Here is a 15,122-nt window from a genome sequence, read left to right on the forward strand (position 1 = left end):
GCAAAGCTACAGCAAAACTCCTCTGGAATGCCACAGCTCCTTACTGCGTATTGATAGTGGCATTACCGCGAAAGATTAGCTGTTGCTTGTTTGTTAATGGTTGTGCTAATGCATGAAGTACTTTCCAAAAAAGAAAAACAGGTAAACTCCTTGGTCTAAAGCATTTATTATCCATATACAAAAAAGAAACAGTGTAAATTAGAGGAGAATAAGAAGATTTATTTAAGTAAAAGGTGCTCACATCTAGATAATTCACCCTTTATAGTGCTACAGTGATGATTTATGAGATAGGGCTGTTGCTTAACTAAAATGGACTGTCAGCTCTAATTATATATTATTATTAATGTTGAAAACTACTGGACAAATGGTCAAGGGTAGCTCTTCCAAGTAGAATCACAGAGCCACAGAAGGGTTGAGGTTGGAAGGGACCTCTGGAGGTCACCTTGTCCATCCCCCCTGCTCCAGCAAGAATATATGAACTATTTGCAATTACTCTTCCTGTGTCATTATCTGTCAGCAAGTTTCCTCATAGGCATTGTGTCAGGCATTTACCTTCCAGAAGGGTCTGGAGGAGGAGACACATGAACCTTCTGAAGACAAAGTCATGAACAGCTTCCCAGATATGGGAGCACAAATGAAAACACAGAGACAATAAGAGACTCAGTCAAACGATGTACCGAGGCAGGCCTGAACGGTGAAACAGATGATAGAAGTGGCAATAACATACTACAGAATACAGGTATCAATGAGGTACAGTTATGCGGGACTTTGAAGAGGATTTTAATTTGGTTCTGTGGAGGCATCCAAAGAGGAGGTGACAAATCCATGTCAAGTACTGCTGTGGCCATCAGGAAGAACACAGTACAGTTAATTGCCTGCAGGACAGGGTCAGAAAGAAAATGAACAGCCACAGATAACGTAAAAGAATAATTAAAAACACTGTTCTCGGTATGCAGTACAATTAAGCAGGCGATTACAGTACAATCTGAGCAGGAGATTACAGGTCTTGGTCACGAGTCTGACAAGCTAGACTGAGAACAAGGAGAAGCAAAAACATAGCCAAATTCACATACAAGGGAAAAGATAAGCGGTCTAATTTTTTGTGCTCAAGTTTTTGGAGACCCTCATTCAGAAAGCCTCACAGGGGTGGGCTATTGAGGAACAGACAGATAAAATGCTAAGAAAAGAGAGACAGGTTTAATTGTTAGTTATTAGCCACAACTGCAGGCGTCACCTAAAATAAGATGGCGGAGGGCAAGGGATGGGACGACAAAGGACTAAAAAGAGACTGTGTCTGCAGAGCAGGGCAGAACTGCTCTTCCCTGTGCTCTGCAGTTTTAGCCTTTGTGCATGCACCAGCACATCCTGCTGGTGAAACAGGTACTAGCCACAGTCCAGCCACACTGGCCAGTCACCGTGGGGCACTTCTCGGAGCTCACTGCAGTACCCCTCCTGCCGCTGACTGGCCAGCCACAGACGTGCTTACAGTAGCCCCATCCCACTTAGGATGATTTTGTCCAGAGAACACTGCTGTATCATACACCACAGTTTTGCACCGCACAGGGAGTGATACAACGCAGTGGCAGTCCATACGTAAGTTTCACAGGCAGAGCACCACTGACTTGCTTACTATTTTCTCGAAGAGAAGCCTGATTACTACAGACATGCAGCAAAATCCCACTGCTACTCAATGACCTGTACCAGCATCTTGTGTAACACCGGTTTCTGTTCGACCTCTAACTCCCTCTAACAATTCTAAAACAAACCTGTTGCTTGGGGAGGGAGGGAATTCCAGGCCATGCCTGGACACCTGACAAAGATTATAGATCTGAAACTTAACTAAAGGGTCACACGCTCTTGGAAGCTCCCCGACAAGAAAAATGTCCCTGAATGCTCCTTTTAAAAGGCTGAGAGAGACTGACTTGAAATGTGTTGCCTAAAGTTAAAAGTGTTTAATCCAGAGAACGGTACATGCAAATGTGAGCCTAGAAGTTTCTGCAGGTTACTGCAGCTGCCGTGCACATGGTATATACCCTGTATTTTCAAGCTTAGGTTATTTCTGCTCAGGACTTTTGGTGAGCGAATAAATACTTGCTCTCATAACAGATTCAAATTCAATCATCGCTGCATGACTCTATCTACTCATCCAAATAACCCCAGGCTTTTTGGGCATGTACCCAACTGCTTTAGCGTGACAGGACGGTTCCAGTCAGTAACCTAAGCCAGGTCTCAGTCTAGCACCAGCAAACGTACTCCTGTAAGCAGGATGCAGAAAAGCTTACGTTCTGCTCCAAAATTCTGCTTAAGTTTATATAAAGCTTGCTTTCTTCCTTTTTTTTTTTTTTTAAAAAGAATTACAATTTTCAAAGATAAACTGGGCTGCGCTTTTTTCCCATCCTATAGAAGCTTGAGGATTCTCCTAGAGAAGGCTGAGGATTCACATGGATTTGTGAAAGTATGTGTCTCTTGCCTCTCCCTTTTCTGGCTCACAGGTCAATTTGTATTCTGTTATGGAAATCAAATATAGAAGCATTTTTTAGCAAGGATTTCCATTTAAGACATTCATACACCTTAGAGAAAAAACCAGCTGAATATTCATGGGATTCTCTGATTCAACAGTGAGCAAAGAAAACACTGACATTATTTCTAGTCATCACTTTGAACTTAAACACATGAACCATATAACTGGGGTGGGCAATAGAAGACTAGCAGCTAAGATCGGCTAAGTAAAGCAAATTCCCAGGTTACCTGACATACTAAGTAAAAGTAGCTACATGAGTTTTACCCGATTAGAGGTAAGTATTTTTTCCCTTGATACCATATTGCGTGCTTTTCTTAATGAGCAGATTAAATGAAAAACTATTCCTAACAGGGGCACAGAATTAATTCAGATAAGGCTATGCATTTCAATAGTGTCCTGACTTCCATGTATTAACTAATCCCTTCTAAATGTATTCTCAGATAGGCATACTAAGGCTCAGCTATTTCACAAGGAAACAGAGGCAGAGATGAGAAGACTTAAAATCAGAGATGGCCCAAAGATGATTCTGCTGTAGGGAGTTGGTCAGCAGCAGACAAACCTACACAATCCTTACTTTTTCTCACTACAGAACTGAGCTGTCTGGAGACAATGGGAATGACCAAAAAAAAAATAGTTCTTCCTAAAGCTGTTCCTAAAGTTCTTCCTAAACTGAGAAATTCAGCCCATGCAGTGTTTCAGATACGCATAATGTACAATAGCAAGGGTGGCAAGATACACTGGCTTGGCTTATAAAAGCTGTGGCATTGTTCATCTCATGTTACGCTACTGAGTAACCTCCTCGTTCCATTTTTCCACGGTGTTTGCAAAGCTTAAAGCTCAGATCTGAAATTTGAAAACTGCATTTTATATCTTCTCTACTTCTCGGCCAGAAACCCACTATGACTAATATCAGCAAGATCTTCATCTGAGATACTGGAAGCGCTCTTGTAATTTGCTTTTGCATCATTGAAATCTTGGGGATATAAATGATGCTCAATAATCACATCGTTTATTTCCATTGTTTTCCAAGTTTTTTAAAACCAGATAATGAATGATTTTTGCCATTATGAAAAGTCTTAGAGAATGGGAGAGGAAAATAATTCTTTTGTGACAAAGTTTTTCAACAGCAGGAAAAGACAGTTTCTTCAACTTATTATTCAACTTTTTACAGTGGCTTACACAGAAACCAATTACTTTTAATTTCCATTCAATTTTATGGAATGCCTCCACAAGAGCTCTCAACACAAAGCTAATATTATCCTCGCAGAGATAGCAGAATTGTAATTTTCATGTGTTTTTGATAAAAAGTAATATGGGCACAAGGTTCAAAACTGTCTTGAAATTGCTCTTTGGGTTTACACTAGCCACGGCTGCACGAAAGCGAACTTCCTTGCGCAGCCACTGGAAGCTCAGGCTGCAAAACTCAGTTCAAAGGGGCAGAAGTACAAAGGAAAGGAACAGTTACAACCCTGGAAAGCAAAATTAAAAGACTAAAAACTGATTCTGATAATCACTGATTTAAAGACTGCATTAAATACTAATACTTTCTATCAGAAGTACTTGAAGAACTATAGTTTAGAAATCTCCCCTTCTTTGAAATACCTGGTTGAATGCAAACTACCTTTCTGAAGACTTGCTGAAGCTATATTGATTACTTATCTGGCAAAGCCTACTCAAAATTTGGTTTTTTGCTAGTTTTAATCTGCAGACCCCAAGCAAGCTGAGAAAGAACCGCTTCACTATGAATGAGTAGCATTATGGTACCTCCCATGCCATTGCTGCCTGAGAACAAACACATTCCCAAAACCCCACTCTCCCAAACCTTCAAAACAAGACAGAAGCAGCTTGCAATACACCTGTTTAAATGTATTTCAGAAACTCTAGGGCCACTTCTGCCATAAAGCAGCTGCCTTTGTGGATCACAAAAGAGCTTTTAAAGTACACCATGCACACACAGAAAAGTGCAATGTCGAGCTCTGGCTACAGCAGACTGGACTCACTCGGGTTACTTCAGCTACATGTGTGTAACCATTAGATCCCTTCTAACTGCAACTGCTTCTGATACACATTTTTTATAAGCCCCTGATGTTTCCCACCCACACAGCCTGCAAAGTAAAAATGCCTTCCCGTCAAACTTTACAAGGCCAGATAGAGAAACGCAGACACAGATGTAGAGGCTGGAGTCATCTTCAGAAAAGTTTTTTTTCTTACCAGTGCTCCAGTATGTCTTTTCTAAGGAAACTCATTAGGAAATGGCATTCTAAAACTGTTTACATAATATGTTTAATGACTGGAAATTCTGATTGGAAACTTATACCAATTAAAACAAGTTCTAATACCCTTTGTTAAACTGGCTCTGATGTGATAACAGGATATAAAATAAACCCTGGAAATTAAGAAATTTTCCTTATGCAAAACACAAAATATATGTGGTTGAGACAATCTGCTCCAACTCTTCCTCCCATGTTCAATCTTCCCAGAATTATGACTCCAGTGAACAAGAGGATGTTCCTTAAACTGCTCTGACAGACATGGTAAGAAACACATACAATTGTTTTTGGCAGCATACTCAGGAACCTGGGAAGAAGTGAAAATACTCCACTTGTCAAGATCTGGAAAAATGCATTTGCTATTCTCTGTCACAAAAAATGGTTTCGGTGTGCCAGATATAGTAGAACAATAGGGTAAAAACCTAAAACTGCTTGCCTCGAATAACAATGTTCCCAGAAGAATAATTTCCATTTGCAAAAAAAAAAGTTGTAGTTTGTTAAAATGAATGGAGGTATTATTAAAATTAATACAGATGTCTTAGGCTAATAGCTTCAGTGTTCAGACCTGAATATGTTTTTACCAAAAAACAGGAGAACATTACATGAGCCAAAAGACCTACAGGTATTCATGCATGTTACCACGTGGCAGCTATCAGGGACAGATTTGTTTGTAACCTCCATTTATGGAAATACTGTATTTAAAGACTGATAAACTGTAGGCATTTTTGCCACCCTTCTTTGAAGTATGCCTTGTTTTCTTTGTCAGTCCATAATGGTTACAAAATTTTTTGCCTATTTCATAAATAGACTGGTCATCGTTTCTGTTTATTTTGAGATATCATGATGACAAGCACCCTGTTTTGCCAGCAGGAGTAAGCCTGATATTGTTAATGATTACCTGTGGCATAAGGAAATCGAACCGAGTGACAACTAGAGGAGGAAGTTGGTTGTTCAGGAAACAAGCATGCTAGTAATCAGCACTTCTCATAACAAAACCTAACAAATCCATTGCTGATAGATTGGAATTTGTTACAACACCCATATATCAAATAACATTTACACAGTTGTGGTGGGTTTTCAAAAAAGCAGTTTGTAAGAATCTGGCTGGCAGCAGCAAACCAACAATAACAGAGTGAAACAACCCAAGGAAAATGGCAACAACAGAACAAGTTCTGGGCACTGGGGCAGGGCCCAGCAAAATGCTTCAGACCAGCTTAGGGCTTTGTCCAGTCTCGCTGCCCCAGGTGCAGAGACACACCCCAGTTTGTGTGTCCATGCAGTCAAACCCTCTCCAAATACTTTGATGACTGCTGTGACAAACTATAAAACTCTGTATACATATTTCAACATTGTGTCCATATGCATACGCTGCTGGGCATGATATGGATCTTGTTTTATAGATCTGGGATGTGAAGATTACATCGTGGTTACAGTTAAAATGGTCACTTCTCCTGCCTGTGGCCAGGGCTGCCTTTTGCCCCATCCCTTTACCATACATTTCATTAGAGCAGCCAGATGTGACAACATACATCAGCAGGGTTAGTAGTTTCATGCTCTCCAAAGGGTAAATTACCTACATCGTGCAACTGTAGGCTGGTCTTCACGGGCATATGCATACCTGCTTGTCACATTGGTGCTGCTGGAGCCTAGAAAAGCTCCAGTCCGGGGTCTGCGTGGGACACTGCAGTACGGATGATACCAAAGGACGGTATGTTTACACAAGCTTTTGCAAGCAAAGAACCACCCTGATCTACCTAATGCTCCCAGCCAACCCAGAACTGTATGAGTGGTTTTTGGCATGTGAGGGAACATGAGGTAATAACGCTAATGCAGCTTGGAGTAGAGGCAGAACAATTTTGCTCCCACCTCCTTAAATGTACCCTGAGAACCCATTAGACGGGGCTGGGTTACATGCTAGCACAGCTATACAGCTGCTGAAATAGAGCTGGCTTCTCTCTGCAGCACTGGACTCCGGGAGAGTGAGCAGACACCTGCCTGTACCCAAGGATGTACCCATACCCACTGGTCTTACAGGCACGCTGTACCTGCAGAAAACCTTAAGCAAGTGGTGGTTTTCATCAGCAAACAAACACTATTTCCACTCCTATTTAGATAAAATCTAACTGGCCTGAGGAGTAATTCAGGAGCTCATGTACACACTGCAGTTGCTTCCAGCCTAACCTCAACCCAGGGCCTAAGCTTGTTCAACTTCATTAAATAGCTGCTGTTTGTAGAGCTGAGTGACCTCTACATAGGAGCTATGAGGCTGTCACCTCTCAGTCGTCTTTCTGTAGCTAATTGGAAGTGGCAAGGCTCATTAAGCTTCAGCAGCCAGGTTGTTAATTGCCTTATCCATGAATACTGTACAGATGATGTTATTGGCCATTACGTTGCATTAGGCAATATAAATTTGTGAACAGACTTTCTACTTGTTGGCATGCGCCAATTCAACTCTAAAAAACATCATTGCTGAGGAAAAAAGAAATTAAGAATAGGAAGGTGCAGCTAGTGATTAAAGCACCATGGTCCCAGGAGACAGAAACAGGTGACATTCAGCAAACTACATGGGCTACAGTTCCCCCATTAAAGCCAAATTATGACAGTGTTCGGACTACATTCCTTCTCTTTCCCCCTTTAACCCTGGTACTGATTCTTGTTCCCTCCCTTTCATTGGTAACTTACAGATGCTGAATTACCCCAAAATTAGTCCTACTAGAAAATAAACAAGCAGTTTTCTGCTGGGGCACCTCTCTGAGCCAGCTGAGCACCAGCCCTGGCCCGTTTCTCCAGATCAACCCCTTTGAGGCTCCTTCCCACTTACAAGGGGCCATCTTGCTTCTTGCAAGCAATGCTGTGAGCCCCCTGGCCTCTGCAAAGCCTCAGGCACAACAGGTTTGTTTCAGCTCCTCTGGGCACCCAGTGGAAAGGAAGGACGGTGTCCTTCTAGTCAGCTGTGGTGTAGGTGTCCTGGAGCAGGAGGATGTTCAAAGGCTCCCTTGGCTCACAGGGAGAGGAGACAAATTGAGAACACGGAGCCAATGTTTGACACACATCACCTCTCCTGTTCAAATTCCCACAAAGCTCCAGGACTGGCCCCGTCACAGCAACACAAGGGAGTTTGTGGTGGACAGGTTAAGGAACAGCCCTACTCTGCTCCTGCAGTATAAGTATCTTCCTCCAGTTTCTTCACCAGCTCATATCCTGTGTATGTTTTTTTCATCCCTTCCTGTTCAGGAAGCCCGTCTCCCACCCCCAGAAACCCACCTCTGCTGCGATGTAGAAAGGATGCCAGTCAGTTCATGACACTTAGCCAAGTTGTTCCATTCCTGTATCTTACAAGTACAGATTTCTTGTGCATTGAAAAGCCCTCTGTACAATTCAACAGTCCCAACCACAACATGCTCTGTTTGCCATTTCTCCACATACTAGAAGTTTTCGTTTGTTTGTTCTTCATGTAAACCCACTGCTGAGAAGGGGACGCACTTCAAAACAAATTTTAAATAAGAAGAAATACAGAAAACTCACATGGAACATGGAAGTTTATCTCCTTTACTGATCTCCGTGACATAATCAAAGAGATATCACCATGATTACTGCAGCAGTGCATGCTGAGGTCCAAGCATTGGGACCTACTGCACCAGGCACTGTACAAACACAGAGGGTGATTTAAATCCTTGTCCTGAATTGTTTAGAGTGCACAGGCTGACACTGAGCAGAGAAAAGGAAAACAGAAAAGCAGAGTGATGATATTGGCAAATATACTGGTTCTACCACCCACACTTTAGAAGGGGAAGGATAGCAAGGAAAGAGAAAGGGTGAGGTAAACACCAGCACAACGGAAAAAATACAGGAAAGCGCAAGAGCTCAAAGGCAGAAAAAAGGTGAAGACAAGGAAGTTTGGAATGATGCTAAAGTGCCAAGAATGGGGATGTAGACATACTCCAGGTCAGAAAGAGACATGCCTGAGACAGATTTAACATGTGGTTTTGTTACAATTAAGCATTGTGTGGATGTTACCATTTTAAATTCCATGTTAAAATGCTGTTCCTCAGATTTTTCAGTGGGAATGAACAAGGCCTGGTAGAGCTATTTTGAATGAATGAGTCTCACGTCAAAAATTGAGGTTTTTCAACGTGAAGTCCACCCACAGGATACTACATCCTTATATTGGGAAAAAACTTACTGAGGCATTTTGTCTCAGGTCTTAACCTGAATCTAAGCATTTAGTTTCCGGGAGCCATTAATCTGTGAGTACCTCTGAGATCCCAGTGTCCCATGGGAGAGGCAGTCCTGCTCCGGAGCTCCATTGGGAGGGGACACCAAGGGTACTTAAGAGGCCAAGGAGGACCCTGTTGGGCTAGGAAGGATTCATGCTGGGATTAGTGCTGAGCAAAAATGCAAGGTTTGGAAACTAAACATTTCACCTTAGAAACACCAAAACAAAATGTTCTGATATTTCCAAGGGGAAGTTTTTTGAACTTTCCACTAAAGACTTTAATTTCAGGATGGAAGCAAGTACCAAGATACCAGAATTTTTATCATAACAAGAATCCCTATTTTGAGAGTTTACCCAGGAGAGCCGTAGCAGAGTCATGCTAGTCTTCAGAAAGAAACAACTCCTCTCTTCCTCCTCCTCCCTCAAAACCCCAATAAAACCACAACAACTTTGACTGCTATCAGGCCAGTGAGAATTCTATATTAAATGATTACCCTCAGCCACCCTGGGCCATTCAGCCAAATTAAGTCAAAGGGACTGCTGGCAGGCTTAAAATAGGCATGTGTTTAAGAGCTTTGCTGGCTTTGCTGCAGCAGTGAAGAAAAGGAAGTTGGAGAGGCATCAATCTGGAATTGAAAATATCATCAATATCTCCAAGACACAAAATATAATCGGAATTAATAATTAATTCTAGTCTACAGTGCCTTGCATGAAGCTTAACTGAGAGCTTAGTGAGAGATACTAGCATTTTTCCCCTCCTGTTCTTTTATATTCATGAGAAAATGGGTTCAGTAATCAGAAGAGAGAGAGATATAAGCCACTGTGCTGTGGGAAGGGGTATATGATAGTAGGAGGAACTGAGAAATAACCACAGCACAGCACTGAGTGAACTGATACAACAAGGATGACATATGGGTAAGACAAGAATTCCTTGATGAGTGTTCTACTTTGTATTATCGCTTTGGTGATTTTCAGTATTTCGATTTTGTGACAAGCCTTCCTGCACAGCATCATTAATATTTTTCCGCCCTTTAGGACTGTGGCTCTAAGCAGCAGCAGCATTTATTTCTGCCAGCTTCCAAATGAAAGGAAGACACACCCCTCAGCCATGGAAATCTGCTGTGCCTACCTTTATAATGCTCTCACATACTTTTCCCAAGTCTATAATCTATGCTCTGTTTTAAACAAAGGATGCCCACAATGGCTCTTCTGGGCTTGCTCTAGCTAGCTGGAGTAATCTTTAGAGTAATACATCATTCAATCAATGATGGTCTGAAGATGAAACCATTCAGAAGGTTGGCAAAAACAACCCCTCTAAAATTTGTATCAAGGGACCTAGAGAAAAAACTAATTGCAAAGATAAAGCTATGCAGACGCTTGCTGTGTTTTCAAATGTAGATGAAGTTTCTAATACTATGTACATCTCTGAAAGAGTTTATCTACTGCAGAGACAGAACAAGTAACACTCTATACAAATTCAGAAAGGTGTTGGAAGAGAGAGAGCAGACATATGTTGATTTTCCTTTTAGATAACCTGCATATTTCAGCAGCAACATGCCAGATTTCCCCTCTTCCTTGCTGCCTTTGTTGTTTACTCTTTCTCTCCCACTTTTCCTTCTGATGTTCTCCAATGCAACCTTGCAGGTTGTGAACATACACAACTAGTGTTACAGGGGTCAGCTAAGGCACCAGTAACAGTGTAGGCACATTAATACAGAAGATAAATCAGCATGTGTGAGGACCGTGGTGAAAGCACAGCCAGTACCTAGGCTTGCCCATCTCTACCTGCTGCTGCAGCCAGAGGTTTGGTGAAGCAGGACTGGCTTTTTTCTCACCATGAGGTCCTACTTCGTCTACATGCCATACTGGCTCCCAGCTGAGGGGGGAGAGCAACTGAGCAAGCTAGAAAATTGTCTCCATGGTTTTCCCTTTATTTTCCTTGTCTTCTCCTCCTGTCTCTCACAGTCAGGGCTGTCCCCCACAACAGGGTGACACTAGGCTGTGATATTTGTTTGGCAGGACGCTGCCAGAGGGCTGTGTTATATAGCTGTTGTTACCCTCTAATCTTCAACCACGTATGAAACACTTGAAGCTAATCCAGCTCCAGTAGTCAACAGAGGATGCAAAATAAACAGTGTTCCTCTCTACTGTCCAGCCACTGCAGACAGACAGACTAGTTTCAGGCAGGTCCTAAAGGTTAGTATCCACAGTATCTGCAGCTAACCAGTGGCAGAAGGAGGAGTTTTAGAAGCAAATTTGCAGCAACAGCACAGAATTGCTATTATACCTGCATTAATCAGCTGTGCTATCTTTGGAGGAGCTCTCTTGGGTACCGTAATGCCCATTGTCCTATGCCATTTTGACATGCTCCAAAAGTCTTAAGTATCTGTTCTCACAGAGTTGGTGCTACATCACCCTGGCTGCTTTGGTGCATGTTGCACAGCAAGATTCCTCCAACAGCGAAAAATAGTGGGAACCATCTTAGAAGCTACATCTAGCAGGAAGCCACAATGGCCATCAGCAAGCCATCGGATAGCAGAGGCAGCGCACCTTCCCAACTCTGCACAGGGCTGAGAAGTCCAGATGGGACGCAAAGCATTTTCTTCTCTTTCTGCAGAAAGCCATGGCAGGGTAAGGCAGAAAGCCCCACCCAAGTCCGATTGTTGCACAACAGGCAAATTCTGGAAAGCAGAAGAAACCAACAGAATCCAGGGTATTGTTTTTGCACCACCGGTCAAGAGAATAAAGAACTTTCCAATGACAAGTCCAAAGACCCTCTGAGGACCCCCTGACGAATTTCATCCTCTTGTAAAGAGAAGAAGGCTCTGCCAGTACGTATGCCACAATAGCTATAATTACCCTGATGTGTTTAAATAAGCATTACATGCAAAATCATATTTTGATAGACCAAAATAGCTCTCATCCTAATTACAGACATTTGAAGTAGTAGATATTACTCACCCATTTAGAGCGCAAGCCTGTGAGCTGCTAGGCAGTTTGAAACATGCTTGAACTCCTGCTGTGGATGGAGCCTGTCTTTAACAGCACGTGAACACCATGCAGAAGTTATGGGCTTGATACAGAACTTACTCGTGAAATCCTGTGGCCTATAATAAGCAAGAGATCAGAACAGACAATAGACAAGGTCCCTTCTGGCTGGGAAATCTTGTAACCAGCTAATCCGTATGTTCCCAGATGAGTCTATTACCCTAGTAAGCCTGTAACTACGGCACACAAGTACTCCATAATCTAGAAGTTTCAAAACAGACATGGTACACCTCAAGGTACTGTCACAACAGTCATTAACATCTAAAGACCAGTTGCAAGTCAGCATCAGCCTAACAGGCAGCAACAGACTAAGCCATAAGCAATTAATTAAAGGACAATAACATTTAAAACCCTAGAGAACGCACATAACAGACTATGTATAATTGGTAAATACACTGAGGTAAAGCAAGCCATAGTCTCGCTGGTTGTTCTCTGCTGCCACTCTCCACCTTATCCCCCTCCCTTTATAGACTGTGGGGACGGCAGAAGGGTTAGGTTACCCACGGGACGGCTCCACTCAGGATCAGCACCAGACGGTTCCCCATACCATACACTGGCTGCCTGATCTGAAGCACACGGACGTGAGTCATCATCAGTGAGAGTTTTTCTGTTTCTTTCAATGAGCATTGGATGGGTTTCAAATATCCTTGCCAAAACCAGTCATTTCTAATAGATAAATATCCTCTGCTTTTGCTGGTTTCATGACTTCGAAATGGCTAGATTACTCTGTACAGTCAGAGTCGAGACACTGCTCAGCGCACCTCCTGCACAGCACCATCAACAGCCCACATCCGAGGACAAGTGCAACACAGGGTTAAAATTAAGTTTAAAAATTTGTTGACACTGAAAGTGAAACTCCTTTGACATATGCGGGCATTATCACTGAGCAGTTTCATAATCCCTTATATCTGCAAAGAGCCATATGATCCCTAGCTATTAAAAGGAGGAAAAAAAAAAAAAAAAACCAAAGGATATGAAACTCCAAAACTGAATCTCAGAAATAGCTAGGGTTTGTCACAGCCTTTGTAACAGAAATAAGCTGCGTTTCTTGTATTTTTTTCTTTTTTTTTTTTTTCCTTTTCCCCTTCCCCCCAGAAAGTCCTCAAAGTAATTCTAGCTGAAAGAGCCTTCAGCTAGATCACTTTCACCTGAACATTTTTCCAGTCGGTTTACTGTCAGTACTGGTTTTTCATTTTTTGTGATGACAGAGTTAAAATTAAGCCTCAGCTATACTACAAAAAAGTAGCAGTAGTTCACCTGTGTACAGATAACGGGCTCCTCCCAGAGACAGGCATTTTTCCTCGCATGTGTCCAATTACACTTACTTCATTTACCCGGACCCTCAACTGTCCTTCCAAAACACAAACTGAACAGACAACAAAAAAGCCGCCACCAAAAGCCGCCGACCCCTGAGCGACCCGCGTACCCTGCCTTCGCTTCGGCTGGAGCCACAGGGCTTCGCTGCCATCAATCCACGCGCGGGCAGAGGCTCACGCACAGACCTCCTCCTCCTCCTTCTCGCGGGGACGGGACGCGTCCTTGCTGCTGCTGCTGCTGCTGCTGCTTTCCCTGGCGCGGAGGCGGCGTGTTTCCCGCAGAGGGGCTGGTGAAGCAGCGGCGGGTACGGGCGCTGAGGCGAACGCTCGCCAAGTTCAGGGGCGCAGCCTGGCGCTCGGAGGCGGCGGTGCCCCCCCCGACCCACCCCGGGAAACCAGCGACACGCGTGGGGACGCGCTTAGCCACCGCCCCGCGGGGCCGCAGGGCAGATCCGCGGGCGGGCACGCGGGGAGCGGCGATTCCGCAGACCCCGCGGCGGCACCACCACCACCCCCACGCCGCGGACAGGCGGGGACACACGGCCGCGCCGCCGCCGTCCAGCGCCGCCACGTCCTCCCGCCGCCCTCACCTGGCCCCGCGGCCACCTGCAAACGCGGGACCTGCCCCCTCGCCCCGCCGCCCGCCCGTCCCGTCCCGTCCCGTCCCGCCCCGCCGCCGGCCCCCGGCTCCCGCCGCCCCCCGGCAGCCCCGCGTTCGCCTCCGCCCGCGCTCACCCTCCGCCGCGCAGCCCGGAGCCGGGCGAGCGGGAGAGACAGCGGGGAGGGAGGGAGGAAGGGAAGGGAAGGGAAGGGAAGGGAAGGGAAGGGGAAGGGAGGGAGGGAGTGAGGCTGCAGCGTGGCGCCGCCGCTTCTCACAACTCGCTGACCCGCACGGAGGCGGTGGCGCGGTGCGGTCCCGCCCCCTCTGGGCAGCGCCGCCGCCCGCCCCGCCCGGCCCTGACCGGCACCGCACCCCACCGCACTGCTCTGACCCGGCTCGGCGGCACCGGCCGGGCGGCAGGGGGGCAGGGGCCCGGTCCCCGGCCGCCCGCACGGGCGCTCCCGCCCCTTGTCGTGGCCCCCACGGCCTCGCCGTTGAGCGGGGGCCCGGCGCTCGGTGCCCAGCCCCGGGCAGCCAAAGCAGCCCCGGAGCCTGGGCGCTAAGGGGACCTGTGCGAGACCCACATCTAGGGTGAAGAAAACCCAACAAACAAACATGGAAACACAATTCATCTGTTTCTTGTCATAAAGAAGTTAACACCTCAAAATACCCATTTCTCAGTAGTCTGAGAGGAAAACCTTTTCCAAAGACTGCTGCACCTCTGTGCCCGTGAAGCTCGTGTTGATCTCAGTGAAAACATTCAGGGTGTTGAAACTCAGTTAAAGCTGAATCTAAAATGACGGCTCCAAGTTCCTAAGATAGCAACAAACAACCTAAAGGAAACATGAAGGTTAATATTTTTGTTTGCTTAATTATGGCTGTCCATTTCATGGCCTTTCTCAAGCAATCTTGTTTTCTTTGTTCAAAAATAAATGAGCATTGCATGGTTGAGGTAGTACCTATCTTGCTGTGTTTTTGTAAAACTTCTGTGTTTTCTTGATGTACATTAAAATGCCACTATATGCTTAAGTTTTACTAGAAGCCTAATCACTTGGGGGTTTTGCCATTGGTCTGCTTTCCCATTACTGGAGCAAAAAAAACCCCACTATCTTGGCACCTGGCTGTGCGTTCCCCCCCCATGACACAGGCA

The 15,122-nt window shown here is 44.8% G+C and overlaps 1 protein-coding gene across 7 annotated transcripts in view; it reads right to left on the reverse strand.

The window, feature by feature from the left end:
- Positions 1-14,270, reverse strand: part of MARCHF3 (membrane associated ring-CH-type finger 3) — an 80,223-nt gene extending 65,953 nt beyond the window's left edge. For 4 of the 7 annotated variants that reach the window (XM_075079477.1, XM_075079480.1, XM_075079479.1 and 1 more), the window contains exons 1-3: positions 14,107-14,270; positions 13,482-13,658; positions 11,969-12,114 (exon numbers count right to left, since the gene is read on the reverse strand). In XM_075079477.1, the coding sequence (XP_074935578.1) occupies positions 11,969-11,972 (4 nt within the window). In that variant the 5' untranslated portion in view covers positions 11,973-12,114; positions 13,482-13,658; positions 14,107-14,270. Of the gene's footprint in view, positions 1-11,968; positions 12,115-13,481; positions 13,686-14,106 lie in introns of those variants that run through there. The other 3 variants (XM_075079482.1, XM_075079478.1, XM_075079483.1) reach the window with 3 other exon arrangements.
- Positions 14,271-15,122: the final 852 nt, after the last annotated feature.

The sequence above is a fragment of the Phalacrocorax aristotelis genome, chromosome Z (genome assembly GCF_949628215.1).
Source record: "Phalacrocorax aristotelis chromosome Z, bGulAri2.1, whole genome shotgun sequence".
NCBI lineage: Eukaryota > Metazoa > Chordata > Aves > Suliformes > Phalacrocoracidae > Phalacrocorax > Phalacrocorax aristotelis.